The 27,105-nt window shown below is 32.9% G+C and overlaps 1 protein-coding gene and 1 pseudogene across 2 annotated transcripts; one reads left to right on the top strand and one right to left on the bottom strand.

Moving 5' to 3' along the window:
- The first annotated feature begins 1,576 nt into the window (after positions 1-1,576).
- Positions 1,577-3,730, top strand: LOC126656846 (uncharacterized; annotated as a pseudogene).
- A 65-nt stretch (positions 3,731-3,795) lies between these two features.
- On the bottom strand, positions 3,796-6,638 carry LOC126657700 (uncharacterized). Of its 2 annotated transcripts, XR_007633402.2 has the most exons (4): positions 6,336-6,638; positions 6,162-6,250; positions 4,881-5,218; positions 3,796-4,003 (listed from the first exon to the last, which is right to left on the bottom strand). XR_007633402.2 is itself a non-coding variant. In XM_050352445.2 (3 exons), the coding sequence occupies exons 1-3, from the start codon at positions 6,526-6,528 to the stop codon at positions 5,090-5,092; spliced, it is 411 nt and encodes a 136-aa protein (XP_050208402.1). In that variant the 5' UTR covers positions 6,529-6,638; the 3' UTR covers positions 4,642-5,089. The 2 variants fall into 2 exon arrangements, 1 of the variants encoding a protein (XP_050208402.1); XM_050352445.2 differs by lacking the exon at positions 3,796-4,003 and having other exon boundaries at positions 4,642-5,218.
- Positions 6,639-27,105: the final 20,467 nt, after the last annotated feature.

Genomic DNA, 27,105 nt, shown 5'->3' with positions numbered 1-27,105 from the left:
CCAAGATGGATGAAAAAGTTAGAAATGTCATCGGTGGTAATGCTCCTGGGAATAACCAAATGACATCTCCCAAAATTCAAAAAGAATTAGTTAGTTCTTGTGCCTCACAAGTAACATCAGCTAGAACTGGCAATTTTAGACACGACACGATTAAATGATACGACACGACACGAAGTTAAACGGGTTTGGGTTTGATGTAAATGGGTTTGGGTCATAAACGGATCAACCTGTTTATGACACGATTAATTTCGTGTCTAAACGGGTTATACACGCCTAACCCGTTTAAACACGTTTAAACACGGTTAACAAGATTTAATTAAATGTTATTTATTTTTTATAATTTTAATGCTATTAAATTTTTAATTTTTATTTAATTTTCTTATTATATATATAATTATGATAATCTTTATCTTAAAATATAGTAATAATTCCTTTGGTGTTATATTAAATAAGTTTAAAAAGTATTTAAATAATTAAACGGGTTTAAACGTGTCACTTTAAGCGGGTTCATTTGTTAACACATTTAAATAAACGTGTTTATACGTGTCGTGTCGTGTAACCCGTGTAATATTCGAGTCGTGTTTGGGTTTGTAAATGAAACCCGATTAATAATCGTGTCATGTTCGTGTTTAAACGGGTTTAACCCGTTTATGACCCGCAGACACGAATTGTCAGGTCTAACATCAGCCATTCTTAGTGAACTTGGAGATAGGAAATATTCTATTTACTAATGGACGAGGCTCGGGATTGTTCTGTAAAAGAATAAATGGCAGTTATATTAAGGTTTGTGAATAAGAAGGGTGAAATAATCGACAGGTTTCTTGCCATTAAGCATGTTAGTGACACTTCATCAAGTTCTTTAAAAGCGGCTATGGATATGTTGTTTGCTCGGCATAATTTATCTATTTCTAGATTGCGAGATCAAGCATATGATGGAGCAATTAACATGAGGGGAGAGTTTAATGGGCTGAAGGCACTTATTCAACGAGAAAATCCTTTTGCTTCCTATGTCCATTGTTTTGCCCATCAACTGCAGTTGGTGGTTGTTGCTATTGCAAAACATATTCCAGTTGTTGCTGAATTTTTTACAAACATCAGTATGATTGTTAATATTGCTGGTGCTTCTTGCAAAAGAAGAGATGAATCAAATAAACATAGTGATGCTGACATTTTTGAGTAATTAGAGACTGGTGAGCTTACTACAGGAAAAGGGCTTAATCAACAGACTAATCTTGCAAGACCGGGTGATACTCGTTGGGGTTCACATCATGTCACTTTAGCCTGTTTGTTATCTATGTGGAATTCAGCCTTATATGTGCTTGGAAGAGTTTATGAAGATGGAACTGAACCAGAGCCGAGGGGCAAAGCAAGTGCCTTGATTAAACTGATGGAAGACTTCCACTTTGTATTTATTCTAAATCTGATGCTTAAATTATTGGGTATAACAAATGCATTGTCGCTTGCCTTGCAACAGAAAGATCAGAATATTATCACTGCAATGAAGATAGAAGTTTTGAAAGTAAAGCTACAAAACTTGAGAGACAGTGGATGAGATGCTTTATTACATGAAGTCACCATGTTTTGTAACAAGCATGACATTGTGGTGCCTGATATGGAAGATCAGTTTCTTATTCCAGGACGGTCTCGGCGTGCTAGGCACTTGGTAACTTGTTATCATCATCATCATAATGAGGTTTTTCTTCCTGTGATTGATTTGCTTACTGTTGAGATGGATAATAGGTTTTCCGAATCTAGCACTGCATTATTAAGGTACATCTCATGTCTTGATCCAAAAGACTCGTTTTCTAAATTTGATCAACATAGTTTGATTTGTCTTGCTGAATTCTATTCGGATGATTTCTCTGCTATTGACTTGCAACTTTTGAGAAATGATCTAGATACGTACATTTTTAAAGTAAGACAAAGTTCTGATTTTACTAGTTGTGGAGATCTTTCTATCCTTGTAATTAGGATGGTTCAAACTGGTAGACATTTAGTGTTCCCATTGGTTTATCGTTTGATTGAGTTGGCTTTAATCTTACCGGTAGCTACAACATCTGTTTAAAGAGCTTTTTCTGCAATGAACCATATCAAGTCAGATTTACGGAACATCATGGAAGATGAGTGGTTGAATGATTTGATGATATGCTTCATTGAGAGTACGATATTTGCTACCATCGATAATGAAGATATTTTACAGCATTTTCAAAACAAAGAAAACTGGCGAATTCAACTTCCACCTCTTGCCCTTTCTAATTCTTAGAATTTTTTTATGTTATTTATTATTCCTCGACTCCAATATTTAACACTTTTGTTTAATTAAATTTTCTATTTAATGTACTTTTATATTTTAATGTGAAATTTCGACCCCCTAACTTACCCTCCTGGTTCCGCCACTGGATCCAGTCATTGCTAAACAAAGGCACAGCACAACAAAGACAACACTATAAGCTTAGAATCTTCCCTAATACCCACCAACAACTCTTCATGGTTATCACCTTCTGGTCCTTTTATGCTAGTGGTTTTCTTGCTGGAATTTCTAAGATGACAGTAGTTTGGACTACGCCGCAACCAGCCACCAGTTTCCGGAGATGTTACGTATTGCAATCTCCACAAGACCAAACCAGTTCTATCGTTTTGCCTCCACGGGTCACCTTCTTCAGCTTCTTTGTTGGATTCAGGCAACTTTGATGATACCCTTTTGTCCACACAACTTCTTCAAGCTGACAGAGTGATTTTCAGTGTTTCAGGAACCGATAACTCAACTGGAAGTTTCTGCCTCAAGATTCAAAATGATGAAAATCTGGTGGTGGGAACCTCTGATACTGATGGGTATTCATTCATATTGGGCATCTTTTAAAACTAACAGGAGACAATGTATCTCCACCTTGTCAACAACACGGGCTTCTCCATCAAGAAAATTACGGCAGGAGGGTCTCCGACACTGGACACGATTTACATGGTCAGATTCGATGTTGATGGGATTTACAGATTGTACTCATAGCATCTCAAAGAGAATAATGGAATCCCAAGGGACTGCATTCCTGGATTTGCATTTGTTACTCAAGCAAATTGGAATGCTTCGAAAATTATAGAGTACATAATGCAAGCAGCATATTCAAGAACTTGCCAACACTCTCTAAGAACAGCATTCTTGTTCCATTCTTACACTTCCTATCAAAAAAGGCTATGAAAAAGCCTGTTTGGAGGACTGTAATTGTTATGCTGCATTTTGCAATAGTAGGGAATGCAGAAAGCAGCGGCTTCGATTGAGATATGGAAGAAAAGATGTGGATGATGCAAATTCCTCTATGATCAAAGTCAGCAGATAGGTGTCGAGAACAGACACAATTGGGACTGTCGAAAGAAACGAGAGTTGGTTTTGGGAGACTTATGCTAACAACCGGTGGCATTATAATTTACAGATACCATAAAGCAGCATACAAAAGCAATGAGCATATCGGATTAAGCCACACTTCTATCCTTCACTTGTGTAGAACTAGAGACAGACCTATGGACTCAAAGGAAAAAATTGGAAGAAGATCATTTGGGACGGTTTGTAAGGGGCAGCTATTGAGTAGTATAGCCGGAAAGGTGTCGCTGTCAAGAAACTGGAAAGACTTATAACTGATGGGAAAATAAGTTTCAGACTGAAATGAAGGTTATCGGGAAAACAAATCATGAAAATCTAGTACGCCAATCAAGAGGCTCTTGGTCCATGATTTCATGAACAATGACATTGACAGGCTGCCTGTGACTGTTAAAGCTGAGGTTTATATCTTCAAAATTTTGTTGCTGGAGAATGAGAGCATACTTGTAGAATGGGTCTACAATAGATTCAAAGCTGGTGAACTGGATAAACTTGTGGCTGGTGACGAAGAGATCGACAAGAGACTAATGAATAGAATGATTAAAGTAAGGCTATCGTTCCCCTTTGACAAACCATCTCTTTGCTCTTTGATGAAAAAGGTTACGTTAACGTTGTAAGGAACAGTCGACATCCCTACACAATCAAGAGGTAATAAATAACCAAACTAAAAGACTAATAAGTTAATAATCTCTATTTACAATATTACATGTGTGTATATCTATGAAAGTGTAGGTAATAAAATCGTAGCCATAAATGTTTGAAATACGAACACATAATAATGACATGAAATCTCAATGAAACAATGAGATTGTATCCGTTGGGCATTGATGGTTCTTATCAACATTTGTTTCTCTAGATTAAAAAAGCAAGCATGACACTTAAAAATACATCTACCAGTAAAGACTGAGGAATTGGATTAGACATAAACAGATATATGATATTTCAACTTAAGTCAGTTGATTTGTAGTCACAAGTGATTGAAGTTTATCACCTAAATTCTGGAGTTAAAGTATTAAGGCCTTGAGGAATTATGTGTTTTAAAAATCGAACCGGCAGTATCCAGTTTGAGTAAAATTAAAAAAAATTATAATATAGAATTAGATACGTCGCTAATTATCTTTGTCCGGTTTGACAGAATTTCCGATTTTTCTTTTTTGCAGTTTTTGGACCGGACCACTGGCCGGTTCCCGGTCCGGTCTGTTATTTTAATCACTGATTAGATTGTCTTATGTCAAAATACAACAAAGTTTTAACTTCTAATAGATTCGTGATTGATGTTAACTATAAAGGAAGCAAGGCGTCATGATAAAATATAAAGTTGCAGGGATCATATGTTGCTAAAGGAACAATTATTAAACTCCTATCGCAACGCCATACTGTTGGGTGAACAGAATTTACACCAAAAACATTCACAGAATTTACAAAGAAAACTAAAACTACATTTGACAATTCCAAATGAAAAAGGAGTAGTCAACTCTGTGTGAAATAAGAGAAGCAAGAGAATCAATACCAAATATCTCAATCAGTCGAGAATGCGGAAGAAAATACTCTTGCACAACTTTTCCCTGTTCAGTAAGAAGATCATCCAAATGTTGATAGCTATTATTCCATCACCGCTAGCACTTTGATGCTTTGTCAAGAGCATCAAAAACACTCTGCAACGTTTCCCTGTTCAGTAAGAAGATCATCCAAATGTTGATAGCTATTATTCCATCATCGCTAGCACTTTGATGCTTTGTCAAGAGCATCAAAAACACTCTGCAACGTTATGTCCTCAACTATCACCACTTTGTCTCTGGATTTAGAACCAGAGCCTAGTGAGACCTGCCTTCTTTTCACACCCAATACCTGTTAATCAAGAAGAATAACACTCAAGGACTTGCCAATATAATTTAACAGATAACAAAGTAGAAAACCATAAAAGATAATACATTTCATGAGGTTATACCAGATATATTATATAATCAAGCAAACAGCAAATTTCATTGTAATGGTATTTCTGGTTTTAATTTCATTTTGAAATTGTTCCAATTTCCTTTCTGTCTATTCTTTTAAAGAAAAAACAGTATATACATATGTACGTATATCTAAATATAAAATATGTCCTCTATAACTGCTTCAGCTATAATAATTACTAGTTTAAACCATCACCAGTATCATCCTCATATTGCGCTCACCGTGGAGCCACCGCTACTATATTTGACACTAAATATCCAAGTTTATCAACACCCGTATGACCGCTAGTATTGTGGCCATATCCTTGCCCTTACAGCTGCTTGCCCCCACCACACGGTCCAATACTGTAATCACCATGAATCAATTTAAGTCGTCATCAATCATCACTAAAGCTCTAATCTGCCACCACCACTATCAACATCTTGTTACAACTTCTGTAACTTCTTCCTCCGCCGTTTAGGTAAACAGCCTGCTCCCCACACCCCACTATTATTTCAACTCAATATCTTTATTAATCAACCCTCTGCCACTGCATTACCACCATCCCACAACTGCTGACAGACAAAATCACTCACCGGCCACCCAATTATCGTTATCAGCACCACCGCACAATACCCGTCCTCCCATACCACCAACACAGCAATTGTTTTACTCGCTACTATTGTTAATTTTATTCAAGTGTTACGGGTTCTTCAATGCCGCTTACAATCAAAGACATATTTCATATCAAACAATGTTTGTATCTTACTAAAAAAAGTCATTCAAAACCTGACCGAAGAAGCGGCGACTAAAATAAGAACAAAAGGTGGGACAAAATAAGGGAAGGAGAACTAACAGAGCTAATGTAATCAAGGAGGGCGGCATTAGCTTCACCGTCTTTAGGAGGCGCGTCAATTTGGACTCCTACCGCTTCTTCACTCAAATCTAACATCGCAATTACTTAGCTTAACTATCAGTAATGACGCCAAAAAAACTAACAGATAAAATAAGATTGAGAGGGAGAGGAGACCTGTAATGGAGGCGAATTTAGAACCGGGCTTGGCGTGGATGCTGATTCCGACGGACGACGGAGGAATTAACCGAAGACATGGCGGAAATTGTGTGTTACAGTCGATTTTTTCTAATGATTTTGAATTACAATTCAATGAGTTGCTGCTGCTGTTGTTCTTGGCCTTTGATTTCCCCTTCTTTGCCGGTGCCATTAAATTAAAACAACAACAACGTCGCCCTTTCTTTCTTTCTATTTACTTCCCATGGCTATGGGTGGGAAAAAAAACTTATTAAATCGATTAACCGAACCGAAACCGAAAAATCAACCCTAGGGCATCGTATTCTCTATTAACGCATATCTGGATCTTTGTACTATCACTTTTTTCCAACTTGCGTTTCTACGCTCAAAAACAAGATCAATGACATATTTGTATATAATTTCTTAATTATTTAATTCCTATTTTTTGAAAAATTTAATTTTGTGCCTTATAACTCGTAGAACAGTTCTGCAAGTTATCTACGTGGCTCCAAACTGGCCAGTCAGCAAGGAGCAACGTAAATAAGATAACTAACAAACTTTCTGCAAATTAGTTTATCCTACGTGGATAAAGTAACTCGCGGAAAGCTTCCACGAGTTACTTTATCGGTAGTCAGGGAATCAACTGATTCCCTGCCTGCATTAATTGCGAGAAAATTCTTCCAATTATCTTTTTAAATTTTAACATAAATTTTATTTTAAATAATGTTTAAATACCACTAATAATTTTAAAAATATTCAAATTATTTTATTATTTAAAAATCAAATAATTCCATGGATTGAAAAATATAATATAGTAATCCATTATAATATTACACGTGTAGTACCCCAAAATGTTTAATTATCTAACTGGACCACGTGTCCAGTTTAGATTCACCAAGGTGGCGAAATCGGAAAGATTTCTGATAAAGTCAAGATAAATAAGTCTTAAGTAGATCGGTTTTGGGAAACTAATTATGCGAAAATTTAGATTATATTTCAATTCTAAAGTCAGAATTAGAATTAAAAGGAAAAATGTTAAGAAAAACCCAAAACAGGGTACAGGGACCAAAGTGGTAATTTAGCCACTTTGTGTCGAAAATAGAAATTTCAGATTTTGACGGGAAAGTATTAATATCGAGTCTCGTGTTATTTATCGGGTAAAAATAATACGTATAAGTCATAATAAATGAAGTTAACGATTTAGCTATGGATTAAATCGTATAAAAGAAAAGTTTAAAGGAATAATGATGACAAACAAAAAGAACAAGGACTAAAGTGAACCTTTAGCCAAGAAATATAAGAAACCCAATTCAAAGAAGAAGAAGCAGTAGAGAATTGGAGAAAGATCCAGAAATAGTTCAAGCCACGCTCGATCTCGCCGTTCCGTCGTCCGACGTCCGAATTCAGTGATTTTGGTGTCAAACTTCTCGAAATCGAATTCTCTATCATCTCGGGGCTTTATTTCAAGGTAAATATTTAAGAATTGGCATTGAAATTGGAGAAGTATTGGCATTTTTAATGGGAATAACGTTTTGATTTTTGATTTCGACGTTTTGAGATCGTTTTAGCATTTTAATGGAAAACGGAAATGCGGGTTTTGAAGGATTTGAGATTGTGAGAGTGTGTAGTAGGTCGGGGTGCGGGGAAACGGCCCGAAAACGATGTTTTCGTGGCCGTGCATAGCGGTCAGCTATGCGCCCGCATAGCTGAGGCTATGCGGGCGCATAGCCATACTATGCAAGCGCATAGCCATACTATGCGCCCACACAGTAGGTTCGGGGGACCGAAACGGACTTTTGACCTAGTTTGACCCGAATTTCGATAATTTTGAATATTAAACCCTAGAATTCAATTAAAGACCCCGATAACTTAAAAAGTAAGATTTAGCTCGACGTTTTACGCGAGTGACGATAATGAAAAACGTTAAGGAAATTATATAATTCTCGAATACAAAGAATGGTATTCGATAAGTCGTGGATACGACTAAGAATTTCTATATACGAGAATAATACTAAGAATGAAACCAATACTTAAATTATGAAAGTATTATACATATAAACACATGATTTACGTCTGACTATTAAACGTTAATTAATATGTATCAGACGTACGACCGAGCAGTGAGGGCACTAGAGGTGTACTAGTACGAGCATATTATCACATCGATCTTGTTATAGAATGGATAGCGGTCACAGTGAGTTGCACTTTACTTTCACGTATTATATATTAAAGTTATTTTATATAGATATATATAATGTTTACACGCATCGTATTATATATAATTGATTGAAATGTTATATGTTTTATTAGTTTCTATATACGAGAACTAGTATGCGATCCGAAGAAACTAGCTACCTATTGGGTGTCAATAGGCTGTGTGATCACCAGTACTAAGTCAGTCTAGTGTGTTTGCATTTGAGAAATGATTGGATACGTATGATATGATATGAATTCGATACGAGAGTGAACTCAGCTACGGTGTAGTCTGGAAGTTCCCGTATCTAGTGGGTTGGACCCACCAGTGAGTTGGACTCACAGTTTGAGATTTACGGTTGGGTTGAATGATATATGATTATTTGAGAAATGTGTCGCATTCTAGGATGTTAGTTTCGTACGGATCAAATACATGTTATATGTTTTATATTATTGTTTTCGTGAGATGCGATGCTATGTTTCTATATTAATACTGTTAGTAAATGTCAACTCACTCAGTATCTTCCCAAATACTGACCCCTCACCTTTGATGTCTTTCAGGTGCTTAGTTTGTGGACTTAGCTAGAGGCCAATTTTGAAGTCCAGAAGTCAGCTGTGTATGTATAGTTTCTGACTTCTGTGAATGCTGCAGTAGTGGTCCTGTGTCGACAGAATAGTAGCCTAGACAGCAGTTCATTTTGATTGTATATATTAACTGCTGTTATTGTTTTATATGCTTTTTGATAGGCTACATGAATTATATGTGATCCACGGCCCCAGATGCCGGTGAGATGTTTTGAGACATTAGTTTATGTATATAGTACCGCGAGGCCAGTTCGTACAGGGTACGTAACTAGAGCCCGCGAGGTTTAAACAACTAATGTAAATATTTTGTTAAATGATATATATATGTAATTGCTTCCGTTATTTGATATTATTTGTTTATTATTTGCGAAAAATTAATAGCGATTTAAGGCTTGCTACGGGTTCCGGAGCTACCACTCTCATTCCCTAGCGCCGGTTGCGGCTCAATTATTTGGGTCGTGACAACAAGTTTTAGTTGTGAAATTTTTAATTTTTGTACTAAAAAAATTTATTATTTTTTGAATAACAAACGTTTGAAATAGTTAATCTTTTAACAGTCTACCAAAATAAATTTAATAAATATTACAGGATACTTATATTAACAAGTATGCAAATATAAATCTACACTTCATAAAAAAATAACATATTTAATAAACAAAATTTTACAAATCTGCATCGCCTTTTAGAAGTGACGCACGCAACCTCCAATTGCAAGTGTCATTGTTTACGCACACAAGCACTATTGTTTTACCAGTTGTTCGATAACTCTTGTATTCTCTATTAGCTGCCATGTGATAACTCAATCGCACATGTCTAGGCAGCATACCTCGAACTAAAAACCCTTCCCAGATCAAATTCTTTGCCAATTTCCCATATTGCATTTTTGTTGGGCCACAGATTCATATTGACACGCATTTCGTCAACATTCTGATGCGTGTACTCATAAGGAAGCCGTGACTAAAAAGGATCTGTATTTCGTTCCATGTCACCCTCGAAATCCTCATCATGGGCGCCCTCTCCATTCTCACCATCAATGTCATCATCATCATCCTCGTTGTCATCAGCAACGATCCCGTAGAACTCTTCCTCATCACTAAAATTATCACAATTGTCTACATCCCCACAGTCGTCTACATCCGCTAGTTTGGAATCCTCAAACTTTGCATGTACTTGAGATAGCAGGTTGTACACTATGTAAAACTCAAGTAACCTCATTTGTGGCGTCCGTGAAACATTACGCCACATTACTTCCATATGAACATCTCTCTTATTAGAAAAACCATCGTATTTTTGAAATCTTCCATATTCATCGAACCGGGGCACTCGTAGGTAAATCTTCACTATCTCATCAGCATTGTTCAAACCAATTACCGGGATTTTGACGGATACGTGCCTATGAAACTTATAAAATTCTGTTTTTATGCCTCTTAAAAAATAATTGCTATTTTTATGCCTCAACCCACTAAATCCGCAATTGTATATTGCGGATTTAATACCAATCCGCAATATACAATTGCGGATTGGGTAATTATATTGATTAAACCAATCCGCACGGATTGGTTGCAAAATTATAACATAAATTATTCTTGGTTTGGCGGTATATTGACTTGCTATCTATTTTGCCTTGAAAGTTGAAAGGGTCATAAGTTCGACTCCACTTGATAACAAATTAATAACCATTTATTTTTTTAGTCTTATTTCTTTAATAAAAGCTAAAGGCTAATAGATTGAAAAAATCATGACCTTTGTTTTAGTTTTCAATTCCACACCGACGTAACAATTTTTTTAATTATACCCTATTTTGCATTTTTAATTTTCAATTGCACCCTAAATTAAAAATATTAAAGGAATTTATTATTATAAGAACTAAAATATATAAAACAAATATATTTTAGGATTATTTCATACTTTTTTCCATTTGGCTAAATTCAAACAAATATTTAAATATAAATAAAGTTCAAATACATCCTAAACATAAAAATAAATTAATTTGTTTTTATTTTTTTTTAGTTGCCGGAGGAGGAGGAGCTGCTCCTCCTCCGGCAGCTCCTGCTCCTCAGGCCATGAGCATCTGCTCCTCTGAAGGAGCAGAGTTGCTCCTGCGGAGGAGCAGATCTGCTCCTCCGTTGAGGGCTGCAGGAGGAGGAGCAGCCTCCTCCGGAAATTTTATTTTTTTTATTTTTTTAATTAGTTTAAATTTAATATTTTTTATTTTGTAGAGAAGATAGTTTTTTTGGTAGAATTTATAATATTAAAGAACTTTTAGATTTTTTAATAAAAATGAAGGATCTATTTTGAATATTAACCAAATAAAAAGAGTTCAATTTGATGCACAGGGTGCAATTGTAAACCAAAAATCCGAAAAAGAGTATAATTGAAAAAAATTCTACGTCGGAGTGGAATTGAAAACTAAAATAAAAGTCGGGATTTTTTTAGCCCATTAGCCAAAACTAAAAGTTATACTTGCTATTGTATTGATCACTTTCTTTTCTAATAAAAATTAAAACTAACTGTTTTTCACTTTCTTTAAAAGATTATAAAAATTCAAATTAAATTTATTTCATGATCCTAATTTTAAATTAAAAATACACAATCTACTAATTTTAATTTAGTTTATATCCTAATCTAACCTCAATTTAATTGATGTTTCTATATAATTGATATAAAATTAAAAAAATTAATATTTGACATTTAAAATCAATTTGATGTTTTTCTAAAATTGTTATAAAATTATAAAATTAATTTTTGATATTTAAATTCAATTTGATGATTTTATAAATTGATATAAAATTATTAATTTAATATTTGACATTTAAAATCAATTTGATGTTTTTATAAAATTAATTTTTAATTTAAAATTTGGAACGTGAACTGAATTTAGTTTGATATTTTATATTTTTTTTCTTTAAGTAAAAAAATTATTAATATAACATGAATAGTTTTTATTTATATATTACTTAAAGAAAGTGAAAAATTGCTAGTTTTAGCTTTCATTAGGAAAAAAACGTAATTAATACAAAAGTAAGTATTTTAGCTTTTATTAAAAAAAGATTAAAAAGATAAATGATTGTTAATTTGTTATAAAGTGAACTCGAACTTGTGACCCTTCCAAAACAAAAAAACCATTAAAGGCATTCTACCACCAAATCAATTATAGTTTTAATCACTTTCTGCAACTGTTTTTATTTATAAGCAATCCGCAATGTACAATTGCGGATTATTGTCAATTATGTTGATTTGCAGATTTAGTTGGCTCAGGCATAAAAATATGAATTATTTTTTTAGAGGCATAAAAATGGAATTTTCTAAGCTTCATAGGCACAAATCCGTCAAAAACTCCCCAATTACCCTTCTAACTACGATTTGTAGTTGTGCAAGATTTATTACACTCGTCAGCTCAACCAGTTCTGATTTGCCAGAGACGTAATCAACTCCACCCGGAGTGGTGAATATTGTACCATCCCGGTAATTTTTAAGGCTAGCAATTCATTCGTCGTCATTATTATATTAAAAAACAAAATTTTAACTACATTTTTTAAATTGACAATTTTAAAGTTTTTTACATTTAAATATATCTCATTGTAAATTATAGATTAATGCTTTTAAATTAATATTACAGTTCATTAAATGAAAAAAATTATGTCAACAATCAAACTTTCAAATTGTAATTCAAATTTGATACGAAGTGATAGTTAAAATAAATTTATATTTTTCTAAACATAATATATTTTAAAAATATCAATTTAGTACACAATTTTTAAATTTATACTTTTCAATTCTAGTCGTACTAATTTTTAAAAATATCAAAAATTCACTATATTTGCTATTTTTTGTCTAAATTAATATTAAAATTTATTATGCAAATTTGTTTTATTAAAAATTAAACATTTAAATTGTGATTCGGATTTACTAGATTAAATCGTTTATTATTCAACAATTTTTTTACAAAGTGACAATTAAAAAAAATTACATTTTAAGTAATACTATAATTTTAAAAATATCAATTTTAATATACATTTTTTTTAATTTATATTTTTCAAATCTAGTCGTACTAAATTTTTAAAAATATCAATAATTCATTATATTCTCTAATTTATATTTCTGAATTAATATTAGAGTTTATTAAATAGATTTTTTATTAACATTTAAATATTTAAATTGCAATTTTTATTCACTAGATTAAATTTTTTTATTTAACAAATTTTTTTCGACGTAACAATTAAAATAAATTTACATTTTAAATAAATCTAAAATTTTAAATATATCAATTTTAATACAAAATTTTTTAATTTATATTTTTCAAATTTAATCGTACTAAATTTATCAAAAAAATCAAAAACGTCATTAATCCCATTAAAATTGCAATTCGAATTTTCTAGATGTCAAATACGTAATTAGCCAATTTAAATTGTAATTCAAATTTTTTATATTAAATTTTTTATTATTTAATAATTTTTTACAAAGTCACAATTATAACAAATTTACATTTTCTCAAATAATGCTAAAATTTTAAAAATATTAATTTTAATATATAATTTTTTAATTTATATTTTACGAATCTATTCATTGTAAATTTTTAAAAAAATTTGAATTCTTCACTAAGTGGGACCTAATTTGAGAAATTTTCTAAAATTTCGCAAAAATAACAACTATTCAATATATACTCTAGTTTACAGTACTTCTCTAAATATTTACATATTAATCTAATCTAATTTACACATTAATCTAATTTAAATTTTTTATAATACATATTCTTAAAAATCTCACTAAATCTAACTACATTTATATATTCATACTACTTTTCAAACAATATATACATACTAATAATTAAGAGAAAATCACAAAAATACCATAAAATAACTCTTCCTTTTCACACTTTATCAAAATTTTGAAATCTTTACATGGGCACCACCTTATTTTCATTAGTACCATTATGCTCACATAAGAGTCCATCATCCATAATCATAATGCACGCTGACATCACATGGTTCACCAAATGTAATGACTTGTGCTGTTGGTTTTTTTTTCTTTCAATAAAACAAAAACTTGTATTATACATTTAACATTAAAATTGAATCTTGCAAAATTCTTTGTAATATATTTACTTAAATTTTAATTTTAAAATATCAATATAAATTTTAATTTTAAAAATATTAATATATTAAATTTTAAAATATAAAAATAAACAAATAATACAATTTAATTAAAAATTATTTTTTGAATTACAGATATATTATTGATATATTTGAAACACGGTTTTGATGCGTAAATAATATATATTATGTATAAATTATGTATCAGAGATGTATTTATTAAGTATATTAAAAATATATACATATATTATATATAAATTACGTATTAACGATGTATATATTTAATATATTTTAAAAATGTATCTATCATGTATCACCGATATATTTGAAAAATGCATCTATCATGTATAACTCATGTATCTGCGATATATCTATTAAGTAAATTTTAAAATATATCTTTTGTATATAATTACATAGTAAAAATATATTTATCATATATAATTTATGTATTAAAAATATCTCATATATGTATTTAAATTTTTTGTAATAAAACTAAAAAAAGATGTAAAAAATGTGTCAATTATGTATAAATTGTGTATCAACGATGTATCTACTAAGTACATTTAAAAAATGTATCTATCATGTTTAATATTTTTTTTGATAAATATCACGTATAAATTATGTATCGGATATATATCATATATGTATCAGACATGTATCAAATATGTATCGGAGATGTATCAAATATTTTTTTTAAATGCCTTTTGTATTTTGATTATTTCTTAATTTTTTTACGTAAATTAAATTCATCGTATGTACTTTTTTGAAAGGAAATTGAATATGTATCAAATATGTACTTAATGATATCGGAGATGTATCAACTATGTATTGGAGATATATCAACTATGTATCAAATATGTATCGGAGATGTATCCAATATGCATATAGAAAATATATTTATGATACAAATTTTTGACAATCATCTATTTATAAAATAAACTACAAAACTAATAATAAATGTATCAGAAATATATGTATCATGTATCGGAAGTATATCAAATATGTATCAGAGTTATATCAAATATATATTTGGTTATTTTTTAATCTTTAACGTAATTTGACAATATTTTATATAAATATATATTTTTTCAAACTTAAAATTAATATTTTTTGTTTACTATTTCAACTATCTTCCATTTGACTTAGGCATCGGAGTTTAGTCGGACCAAACCGGTCCGACTCACTTTGACCTTGAAGAATCATCATTAATGTTTGAAATAAGTTATTATGTTTCCTATTTAATGTGAAAAATTAAAAAGATAAAAATGAGTCAACTAAGTATATCTACTAGACTAATGGTGGAAGTAAAATCACAATTAATAAATTATTAAAAAATTAAAATATAATTTTAATAAGAAATTTTAACATTTAAATAAATTATCAGCACTAATAAAATAATATTGTAAAATTAGCATAACTACAATAAGGCTAAAGAAGTAATTATGTATGAAACTATTTGATAGATTTCATGTTTAGTATGTAAAATGGAAAAATGGAATAGGCATTATTACAAGGAAATAAAAGACCCTCACTCGAACTCAGAAAGAAAGATATTGGTCAGTTCTAATTTATTTGAAGCTGGATCAGACTTACGGATGGGGTTGGCATTATCCAGTTATAGTGTAAGATAAAAAGGAGGCTGGTTGTCGTGGGCCATATGCCATCCTTATCCATTTAAAAAGAAAAATAGGTGTTTTGTGGGTGTGGGTATTGAAAAGATGGTGCTGGTGAAAAGTTTTAAAGAAAAATGGTAAAATTGTAATAAAATAGGCAAGGAAGAAAATTATTCAAGAAAAAAGGAATTGTGTGAAAATAGAAGCTCTTTTTGTGGTTTTTTTGTTATTTTCTCAATAATTAAAAATAATATACTTAGAAATTTGGCTTATCCCCTTAAAAACCCCTCACCTTTTACCCCCAATTCGTTTGTACCCTCACGTTGCAAAACCACCAAATATACCCAAATTACGACCTTTCACTTTCAATTGCACCCTCAAGCATTAAATTGATTTTTTTTCACTTGAAAAAATAGGTTTATTTTTGTTTTAAATAAAATATTAAGTCCTATTTTAAAATGTATGCTAAAATTTAAAGTATTAATTTGAACATTTTTCAAGTAAAAAGATGTCAATTTAATGTTTGAGGGTACAATTGAAAGTGAAAGGTCGTAATTTGGGTATATTTGATGGTTTTACAACGTGAGGGTGCAAACGAATTGGGGGTAAAAGCTGGGGGGATTTTAAGGGGATAAGTCTAGAAATTTTTAAAACTTACTTGATGTAGTCCTCGTAAAAAAAATAATTGTCCGATAATTCCGCCAAAATAAAATACTCCGCCATGAAAGTTGACTCCGCAAAATCTTCTCCACAAATGTTCCTCTCTATGAAACAATTATTTTAGTTTAGGCGAATGAAACCGAATAAAGGATCTCTTTACTAATATATTTTTTTAAATATAAGCTGCCAAAAACTACTGAATTTCCAAACTCTACTGATTTTTTTTAATACTATGTGGTTTCTTCCGAATGAAGAAGGGGAAAGAGTTTTCCCTTTTATAGAGGTTGTGACTCTTATAGTCCAGATTTTTATCACCCTAATGTCTAAAACGCATCGAATGCTAGACATTCCCGTCTACAAGGCTAATATTGTTCTGACTGTCTCTTTTCTCGCATAGATGTATGTGTATAGAGTTTCTCCAGGTAATGGCCGACTTAAATGTGGCGAGGAATTCGGAAACTTTTTTAATTCCTCGAATGCCTCTTGACATTTTTCCTTCCACTTAAATTTTTGCGAGCTTTTAAGGGCTTTGAATAATGGTAGGCATCTTTTGGCCGAACTAGACATAAATCTTTTGAGGGCAACAATTTGCTCATTGAGTTTCCGGATATTGTTTATACTCGTTGGATGCTTCATATCCATTATAGCTTGTAACTTCTCTAGGTTTGCCTTGATTCCTCTTTAAGATATCATGAATCTCGGGAATTTCCCTCGTTCCATTCCAAATGCGCATTCGTCAGGATTCAATTTCATCCCGAATTTGTTCAAGATCTTGAAAGTTTATAATATCCCGTGTATTTCGACCGTGTTTTAAGTTGGTTGCGGACTCGTTTTCTAGTCAGTTGGTTCATTTATGAGTTGTTTTAGCGTTTGGTTTGATTCGGGGTTCGTTTTCATGGGCCGCTCACCAAGCTGGTGAGGTGTGCAAACGCATACATGGAGTGTGCAATTGTACACATCTTTTTCAGGGTGTATGAACGCACACACCAAGTGTGCGATCGCACACTTGGTTTCAGACGCAGTAACAGGTCTATATATAGACCTGTTACAGAACGCGTTATTTTTTTTTCTTTTGCTGATAAACCCTAACCGACTTTTCCACCCTAAAACACTCTGAAATATTTAGCCATCATCCCTCCTCTCGTTCCCTTTTGAGATTACCGTATCTTCCGTTCCGTATCTTCTGTTCATTGTTATTCTAGCATTCTTCTGTGATTTCTTCTTCACCACATCAGCTCAACTCATTCTCATTAATCCTAGGCATCTAATCTTGAATTGGTACGTTCAATCTCTTGTGTTTTAGCGCCGTTACGGTTCACAATTTTTTTATATCTGTTAACTGTATCCTTTGTTTTGTTGCTGCCAATCTCTACGCCATGGTTACTGATGTGGTTTATGTGTGCTTAGGGTTATAATCTGATGTGCGGTTGTTTGACTACTGTATCACTGTTAGGTTTGTGATAGATTCTATTGTTTTCTCATGTTGTGATACGGTTGCGTTGCTCCAATCCTACATGGTAGATGCCGTGTATCCTTTCTACTCTTTCTAAAATGTTTGTATGATGTGTAACTGAGTTTGTGTGTTGTATGAGATCTGTATATGTAAGTTTGTTTACTGTTATAGTAAGTTTTACCACTTGATTGGTTTTTGATTGAAAATGGGCGACAATGTTTATCTTTCAATTGTAATGGCCACTTGAAATTCTTCATGTTGATTGGTTGAATATTGTATGATCAATCAAAGGCTTGATTTGATCAATTCCGGTTTCGAAACTAAACTTGCGATTTCTGATTTGGTCGTTTAATTGCTATCGATTAGTGTTATCTAAAATAACGTTTGTGCTGATTTTATTTGAATAGTTTGTTAATTGTATTTGAAAATGTTAATTGTCTTACAGTCTTTAAATCGAATAATTACAGGGGTAATTATTGTTTTTTAAAATATTGGCTTGTTGTACCAATTTGTCTAAAGTTACGTTTTAACTTTAAAACGTTTTCTTAACTTATTCTAGTTGAGTACATGATTGTAACTTGGGTTACTTGCCTTTAAAGCTATTGAGTTTCGTTAAATTTTGGTTATTATTTTATCAAGTTGTTTTTATAATTATAAACTATGGTTTATAATTGGCTTAAATGCACCAAAAATCACCAACTTTCGGGTGTTTTTGGTATTTAACGTAATCTTTTAATTTTAGCAAAAATGTACATGAACTTTTAAAATTTTGCAATTAAAGAGACCGACACTATTTTGGATGTAAAACAACACCGTTTTGGATTAAAACGGCGCCGTTTTGGATGTCAAATTGCACTATTTTTTCAAAGAAAACACACACGTGTTCTTAATTGCAAAATTTTGAAAGTTCATGTACTTTTTTGTCAAAATTAAAAGATTATGTTAAATACCAAAAATAAGCAAAACGTTGGTGATTTTTGGTGCATTTAAACCTTTATAATTGGATATTATATATTTATTTTATCAAAGCTATTTTGAAATTATAAACTCTGGTTTATATTTGATAAAATATTTGGGTCGGGCTAGACTTGGGTCGCCCGACATGTGAGGTTAGCTTGGTAGTTATCGGTAACTCGGCTAACCCACTATTTGAAATTTGAAGTGATTTATTATTTGATATTATTTAAATAATATTTTATGAAATTGATTTTAAAGGGGGAACTCAATAGGCATGACTTGTTGTTGACTTCATAATTGTTTGAGTATTGTGTTTACTCTGATTGGCTTTACCTTAACTTGTTGTTTGTGTTAGTCCTATGTGGTGTATAGTACTCTATAGAGTTAGGGTCCATTTAAATAGTTATTTGTAATTGTTTAGACTCGTCGACCGTTCGTGCTTTTGAGGCGAACCGAATTTAGGCTGCTTGTCATGCTTGCCAGAAGTTATCACGTGGATTAGCAAGCAGTGAGTTTATATCGCTATTTACTGCTTTATTAAGTAAATTGTATTTTTGCATATATATATATATATATATATATATATATATATATATATATATATATATATATATATATATATATATATATATATATATATATATATATACAGCTTTCGAACTGTTTTCGACATTATGAATCTGAATTGGAACGGTCTACTCGATGGGTATCATCGAGACTGCATGTGCACCGGTATATATGATCATATGGTATTTGAGGTAGGTTAGAGATACGTCTCGCCTTAGTGAGGGCGCCTGTGGAAGATACGTCTCCTGGGACTCACGTGTACTTATTCGAGTGACAATCGGCGATTGGTTATGGAGATACGTCTCACCGACACGACAACTAGATTTAGATATTTGTGGTTTAGGGTTTCAATACTTATCCATAATGATAATGCTTTATAAATATTTTATGATTTTTTAATGGTTTTCACTTAATAAATATAAATAATTGTATGAACTCATCTCAGTATATCTGACCCCGTTGTTTTTTCAATGTGTTTTCCAGGGTTATGATTTTGATCGAGTCAGCTGGTCTCCAATTATTTATTTCCCTGGAGGTCTTACTTTACTTTATTAAAGTTGTTAAATTTATTTTATTCTTAGACCGCAGTAGTAACTAGAAGTCTTACTTGTTTGATTCTTGTTATCAAGTTTAATTCAATTGGTTTATATATTGTTTTAGCATATTTATATTGACTTGGGTTAATAAGTAATTATGCCATGTTAGAGACTCGGAGTTGGCCAAGCACTTTTTATATAAATGTTGAATATTATGAACTCCCAGAACTAGGTTGAAGTCTCGGTTGCCCCGAGCATTTCTTGCAGGTTTATGTATTTGTTGGTTATCCGCAAGGCTAACTACGGGTTTTGGTATAACCATACCCATACCCTAGCGCCGATCGCGATCCATGAAAATTGGTCGTGACAAACTCGATTTCAGAACTTTGGTTTCAAAGCAAGACCTTATGCATGTTAGGTGTTTATTAGTTTAGCATAATAAGTTGATGTCGTGTCTTAGGAACTACTGCGGAATTAGGATTCATGTCATGTCTTTTCAAACGTCATGTTTTGTTTCAAACTTTCAACCTACATCCTATAGGTGATGTTTGTCAGTCATTATTTAGTGTTACTGCAATGATTGATAATTGTTTCACTTGGATGTTACTTGCTATATTTTATTATATTGAGGTCATTGCACTTGGGTAATTTTAGTTGCTTCTGATTTCTCGGGAAATCTTATGATTGGAATTTTTCCTAAATTCATTCTTAGGTATGATGTTGGTTGATAAACTTTGGCGCTTATGCCTGAAACGATTTTGAGTATATGGTGTAATACCCCAAAATATTTAATTATTTAATTGGGCAACGTGTCCAATTTCGAGTCGCCAGAGTGGCGACATCAGAAAGTTATCCGATAAAATTAAGATAAATAAGTTTTAGTAGGTCGGTTTTGGAAAAGATTATATACGAGAATTTAATGTTATATTTCAATTCTAAAGTTGGAATTGGAATTAAAAGGAAAAATGTCAAGTAAAGCCCAAAATAAAGTACAGGGACCAAAGTGGTAATTTAGCCACTTTGTGTTGAAAATGGAAATTTCAGATTTTTGGCGGTAAAGTATTAATATCGAGTTCTGTATTATTTGTCGGATATAAATAATACGTATAAGTCATGATTAAAGAGTTAATTGATTTAGTTATGAACTAAATCGTACAAAAGAAAAGTTTGAAAGATAATTTGTAACGAATAAAGAAAATAAGGATTGAAGGAATGATTTAACCAAATATATATAAGAAACTTAATATGAAAAGAAAGAATCAGAGGAAGAAAGGAGAAGCATCCAGAAACCAGAAGCATCCAGAAACCATCGCCATTTTTCACGATCAACTTCGACACTTCACGGTTTCTTCGTTCGACATCCGTTTCAAGCGATTCTTGCGCCCATCTCTCCGTAATGGAATGCTCTACTGATCTTAAGCATCATATCAAGGTAAGATTTCGATTTTTTATGGTGAAATGATGTTGTTATGGGCTGTTTTGTATAAAACGTTACGTTCGAATCGTACGGTTAGGAATCGAGTTGTTTTTGAGGTTTTTGAGTTGTAAAATGGTAGGATAAGTTGTTAAATAAAGTGGGTATGTATTGGTGTGAGGTTAGGGAGTTTTAGAGCCCCGGAAATGGTCCGGAAGCGCTGGAAAAACGCTGCACACGTCGGTGCACGACGTGCTGCACTTCAGCACGTCGTGCTGGTGCACGACGTGCACCACAAGGGTGCACGACGTGCCCTTCACAAAAATTGAAGGGCACGACGTGCCAAGCTAGCACGACGTCCCCTACCTCGACCAGAAACTCCGTGGAACTTCCGGGAGCGAAAATGAGCCTCTGATAACTTGATTTGAGTGTGAAACTCAGTCAAATGTCTTGAAATGGATGTAAAACATTATAGAAGTGAATGTTAATGTGATAAGTAAAAATTCAGTTAAGAAAGTTATATAATTCTCGAGTACGAGGAATAGTACTCGATAAGTCGCAAGTACGACTAAGGATCATCGAGTTTACAAGCAAACTAGAAATGGAATCTAATCAACTTAAACTTAGAACTTAAAAATATTATACATATAAACATGAAATCTACGTCTAACTATTAAACGTTTCATCAGACGTACGAGAAAGCAGTGAGGGCACTAGAGGTGGACTAATACGAACATACCACCACATCGACTTCATAATTAATTGGATAGCAGTTTCTGTGAGTTGCACTTTACTTTTGTATATTGTTATTTAAAAGTTATTATTTTGATATATTATGAATAACCACATCGCATAGTACATGAGTTGATATATCGCTTATCGAATTGCTTTTATTGATTATCGTTTATCGCTATTATCGATATTATAGTTTTGAAACCAGTGTGTGATCCGAGGAAACGTGCTACCTATTGGGCGTCAATAGGACTGTGTGATCACCGGTAAGTGTGTCAGTCTAGCGTGTCTAAATCGTTATCATGTCATAGAATTATATCAAATATCGAACCTCGCTTATCGTATCGTATCGTATCGAAGTTGGAATATGTATATCGAATTGGATACGAGGTTTAACTCGGTTGAACTATCTCGGGACCCGTATCCAGTGGGTTTAACTCGGTTGAACTATCTCGGGACCCACACCTTGGGATTAAGAGACGGTAGTGGTTTAACTCGGTTGAATTATCTCGAGACCCTACCCATCGGATCGATCGAATTGATATTTATCGTTATGAATGTATGAATCTATAGATCGTATTGAGTATCGTGAATAGGGTTTCAATCGGATCTAATACTTGGATTATATGATAGCACATTATATTATATTTTGATATCGATTATTGATGCTACTGATATATTTTATCGTATCCGATGTTATGTTTTGACAATACTATTAGTAATGTGCTCACTCACTCAGTATTTTCCCAAATACTGACGCCTCACTTTTGATGTCTTTCAGGTACTTAGGGTGTGGACTTAGCTAGAAGCCGATTTTGGAATACAGAAGTCAGCTATGTATGTATAGTTCTCTAACTTCTGTGAATGCTGCAGTAGTGGTCCTGCGTCGTCAGAGAGTAGCCTAGACAGCAGTAGATTTTGGTTATATATATATTACTTGCTGTTTTGTTTATACTTTGTAGGCTACGTGTTTTATGTATATAGTACCGTGAGGCCAGTTCGTACAGAGTACGGTAACTAGAGCCCACGAGATTAAGTGAATAGTTGTGTATATATGTTATATATGTTTGCTTCTGTTGTGTTATGCTATTTATTTATATTATTTGCGAAAAAATTAATAGTGATTTAAGGCTTGCTACGGGTTCCGGAGCTACCACTCTCGTTCCCTAGCGCCGGTTGCGGCTCAATATTTTGGGTCGTGAAATATGGTATGGTTACGGTTATTTTACATGATGTGTTGGATTACTTTTGCCCTATTAATAAAGTACATCTTGGCTTTGACCTTGATTGTTGGTTTTTAATATGATTGTATGATGGGCGTTAGCCTTGTTTTTCGAGTATAGAAATTTTGGGTTAAACTTTAAAACGTGTTTTGTGGTCATACATTGTTTGACCACATGTTGTTTTAAGGGTTTTCATTAAGAAAATTTGTGTATTTGATTTGTGTTTTAACACAGAATCAGAAGAAAAGTTTGGTTTTTAATTCTTTATAAGTTTGACTTTTGTTTATTTGCCAGTAAAAGAAATTTTTGTATTTTGAAATATTATGTTTGGTTTGTTGTTAACAGACGATGATTTTTAAAATGATATTATTTACGAGACGGTTCCTCGTGTTAAGAATTTAACGTTGATTTTATTTTACCATGTTGTAATACCCCGTAATTTTAAGTAATTAGAATATGCGACGAAGTCAAATTGAAGTAATCAAAATATTAAAAATAATATTTTGCCGGTTCGAATATTAAGAAAAATATTCGGAAAGACTAAATTTAATAGTTAAAGGATAATAGTTAGGTTTGACTATTTAAGATTATTAAATCACGGGAAGTGATTTAATAAATTCAAAATACGTAAATTAAATTTAAACGTAAATTTAATTTATACGAATTCGTAAAAGAGTATCGTAATAATATGAGTTTAAAATTTAAATCGGGAATTTAAATTTTAATAAACGAGTGTGAACGGGAGCAATAAATTTGAGAATACTCTTTAGCGTCGTATGAATTGATATATTGATAATTAATATATCAAAGTACCACTCTAAATGGAGAGTTTAAGATTTCGGACAAAACCCCGAAATTAAAATGTCGAAACTCGTAAAGCTCGACGAGTTATAGACGAATATAAGTTAAGATATATATATAAATATATATATATTAAATAAAAGAAAAAGAAAAAGAAAAAAAAAAGAGAGAGGCGGTGCTGTTTAGGCGGCAATTATGGAAAATTGTCCATTTTAGTCCCTGAACTTTTACTTTAATTAGTTTTTAATTATTAACTAATTAAATATTATTTGTTAGTCCAAATTAAAATAAAATAATTTATAAGTCCCGAGCGAATAATCTTGATGTTAATATTCGCGAAATAATTTGACGAAGTTACCGTCAAATTTTTATGGAATTTGGACATAGTAATTTTAATTAAGCGGGACTGATTTGGACCTAATAAATCTTTGGAGATTTATTAAAAATAAAATATAAGTCGGATGCGAATAAAAATTATATTTTTATTCGTTTTATATTTTATTGGATTTTTGGGTAAAGTTTCGTAAAATTTGGAATTAGTCTCCGTTTAGGCTACGGACGACTAATTAAAATCAGAGTAAAAGTGCATGATTGAGCTAGTACCAAATGGTATTTTAGCCAAATCAAACTTCTATAAATAGAAGTGAGGGTTCAGCTAATAACTCACCTCAGTTTAACAACTGAGGTGCTTGCTAGGCATAGCAAGCAAAGGCGAGGCGGTGCCGCCGGGGCGCGATCCATTTCGCGATTCCGACTTCGATTTCTTCGGTCGGTAGTACGAGGTAATAATCGATAATTAGTAATCGATTAAATAGAAAATAAATTAAAATATTATAAACGTAGGAAGCACGTCGGGAATCGGCCCGGGAACGAAGTTCCGAGGGTGGCCTGACGGTGTACACGAACGTACACAAAAGTGCACGAACGTGCACAAAGTACACGAACGTGTACCAAGTGAACGAACGTGCACAAGGTGCACGAACGTGTACCATGTGCATGAACGTGCATTGGCCAAGGGTTGTGCACGAACGTGCACAGGCAGTGCACGAACGTGTACAGGCCCTACACGGACGCGTAGTCCAACTCCGAAGGGGTCTTTTCAGGCGGCGAATCTGAGGGGACTTCGCCTAGTAGGACGGTGTGTTTACCGTCAGTCAATAAATGTTTAAAGGTGAACATTTTAAAATGATATAAGTCTATACGTTAAAACGATACGACGTTTTAACTAGGCTTTACATTAATCAAAGTGATTAATATTAAAAGGACTATAAGTCCATACCAAGAGTGGTATTATATATTGAACGAGAAGTTCAATATTGAGATTAGTTTATATGCGATATTTAGAGTGTCAGAGTTTGTTTATTGAGTCTATCGTTTATACGATAGGGCTAGAGTTAAAATTCAATGTCTAATGTGTTTTGACATTTGAATTTTAATTAGATCCGACGAGTGGTCGATCTAGTGAGCCAAACACCAACGTGTTTGACTGACAAGCTTGCTTGGAGCTTACGTTTTTAAAAAAAAATGGGGACGACAGTACTGTGAGTTTTACTTTGTGGTTTTTACTTTTGAATATTTATATTTAAATTGTTTTTAAATAACAAATCGCACTAGTATAACTTAACCATGAAAGATCCATTGGAACAAGCTTCCTATTGGTTGTCAATAGGACTGTGTGATCACCAGTAGTGTTTTTCGATACGAGCCTGTGTCTGACATAGAGGTCAGTTAATGTCATTGGGCGTTGGAAGTGCTAGCGACCCTGACTTAACAGTCTGAGACGGCAGTAACGGTTACGGTCACAGGCAGTACTGTGATGGCAGTTTCACGGTTACGGTCCAGACACCCGGCTTAGACGGCAGTGATTCAGTTCACGGTCTAAGGCCTATATTGTGTAGGTTGAGACCCATACAATAGTCTGTCTTGTAGGGTTTCATCTGGATCGACTAATTGGTAATATTTTACATATACAAATGTTTATGTATTTGCGATTTGAATATTCAATTGTAAAATTGTAGACTCACTCAGAAATATTTATATTTCTGACCCTCCCCAATGTTTACCTTTCAGGTAATCAAGTACGAGGTCTGACTTCCACAATAATTCCGGAAGTCAATGTCAGCCATACCTCTAGAGCTGCAAGTAGTTGGGTACGGGAAGTCTGTCTTTCTGTTTACAGTAGTTCAAACTATTTTGATAAACTCTGATTGAACTACTATATATAATATATGTTTGAAAAGCTGCGTGTTTTCTAAAATGATATGACCAGATGTTTGAGAGATACACTGGTTTTATGTCTTTAGCATTTTAGAATTGTATTGGAAACAGAGCAGGTGCGTCAACTGAGATTGATGATTGCGCTCTAGTTTCTTTAAATACAATCAGGGTCTTAAGACCCGGTTTTCAGAAATGTGTTTATGTTAAACGAGAGAAAGGTTTTAACGATATTTTCTGAAAACGGATCATATGTGATATATGATCTTGAACTGCGATCGCGTTTTTAATAAAGGTGTTAAAGTGTTTCCGCAACGAGGTGGCAAACCTTTTTATGTTTTAAAACGCGAAAAATTTATAAAGGTTTTTAGGCTTGCTACGGGTTTCGGAGCAACCACTCCCATTCCCTAGCGCCGGTCGCGATCCATGAATTTGGGTCGTGACAAACTTGGTATCAGAGCAATAGTTCTCGGACTCGAGAATTTAAAAACATTGCTGATACATGGAAATAAAGTATGGGGTAGATGTCATAGGTACTCATAGGAACTACTGCAGCACATAGGATTCGAGTCATGTCTCCTACATATATTCTTATGTTTCATAGGTTCTCAGCCTTCCCTTTTGGGATATAAGACTGCGATATACGCGTGCGAGTCGTCTAGATAATTCGATAACGATGCTTGAATATCAAGCATGGAACTAACGTGAAGACACTGTCGAAATCATTTG

The sequence above is a fragment of the Mercurialis annua genome, linkage group LG7 (genome assembly GCF_937616625.2).
Source record: "Mercurialis annua linkage group LG7, ddMerAnnu1.2, whole genome shotgun sequence".
Taxonomy (NCBI): Eukaryota; Viridiplantae; Streptophyta; class Magnoliopsida; order Malpighiales; family Euphorbiaceae; genus Mercurialis; species Mercurialis annua.
This window is presented reverse-complemented; position numbering and strand designations above follow the sequence as displayed.

Excerpts from the sequence above, each read along its gene's own strand:
- LOC126657700 (XM_050352445.2), bottom strand. The coding sequence starts at position 6,528 with ATGGCACCGGCAAAGAAGGGGAAATCAAAGGCCAAGAACAACAGCAGC. Across the intron at positions 6,251-6,335 it reads TAAATTCGCCTCCATTACAG|ATTTGAGTGAAGAAGCGGTA; the intron begins GTCTCCTCTCCC and ends TTGCGATGTTAG. Across the intron at positions 5,219-6,161 it reads TCCTTGATTACATTAGCTCT|GTATTGGGTGTGAAAAGAAG; the intron begins GTTAGTTCTCCT and ends CTTGATTAACAG.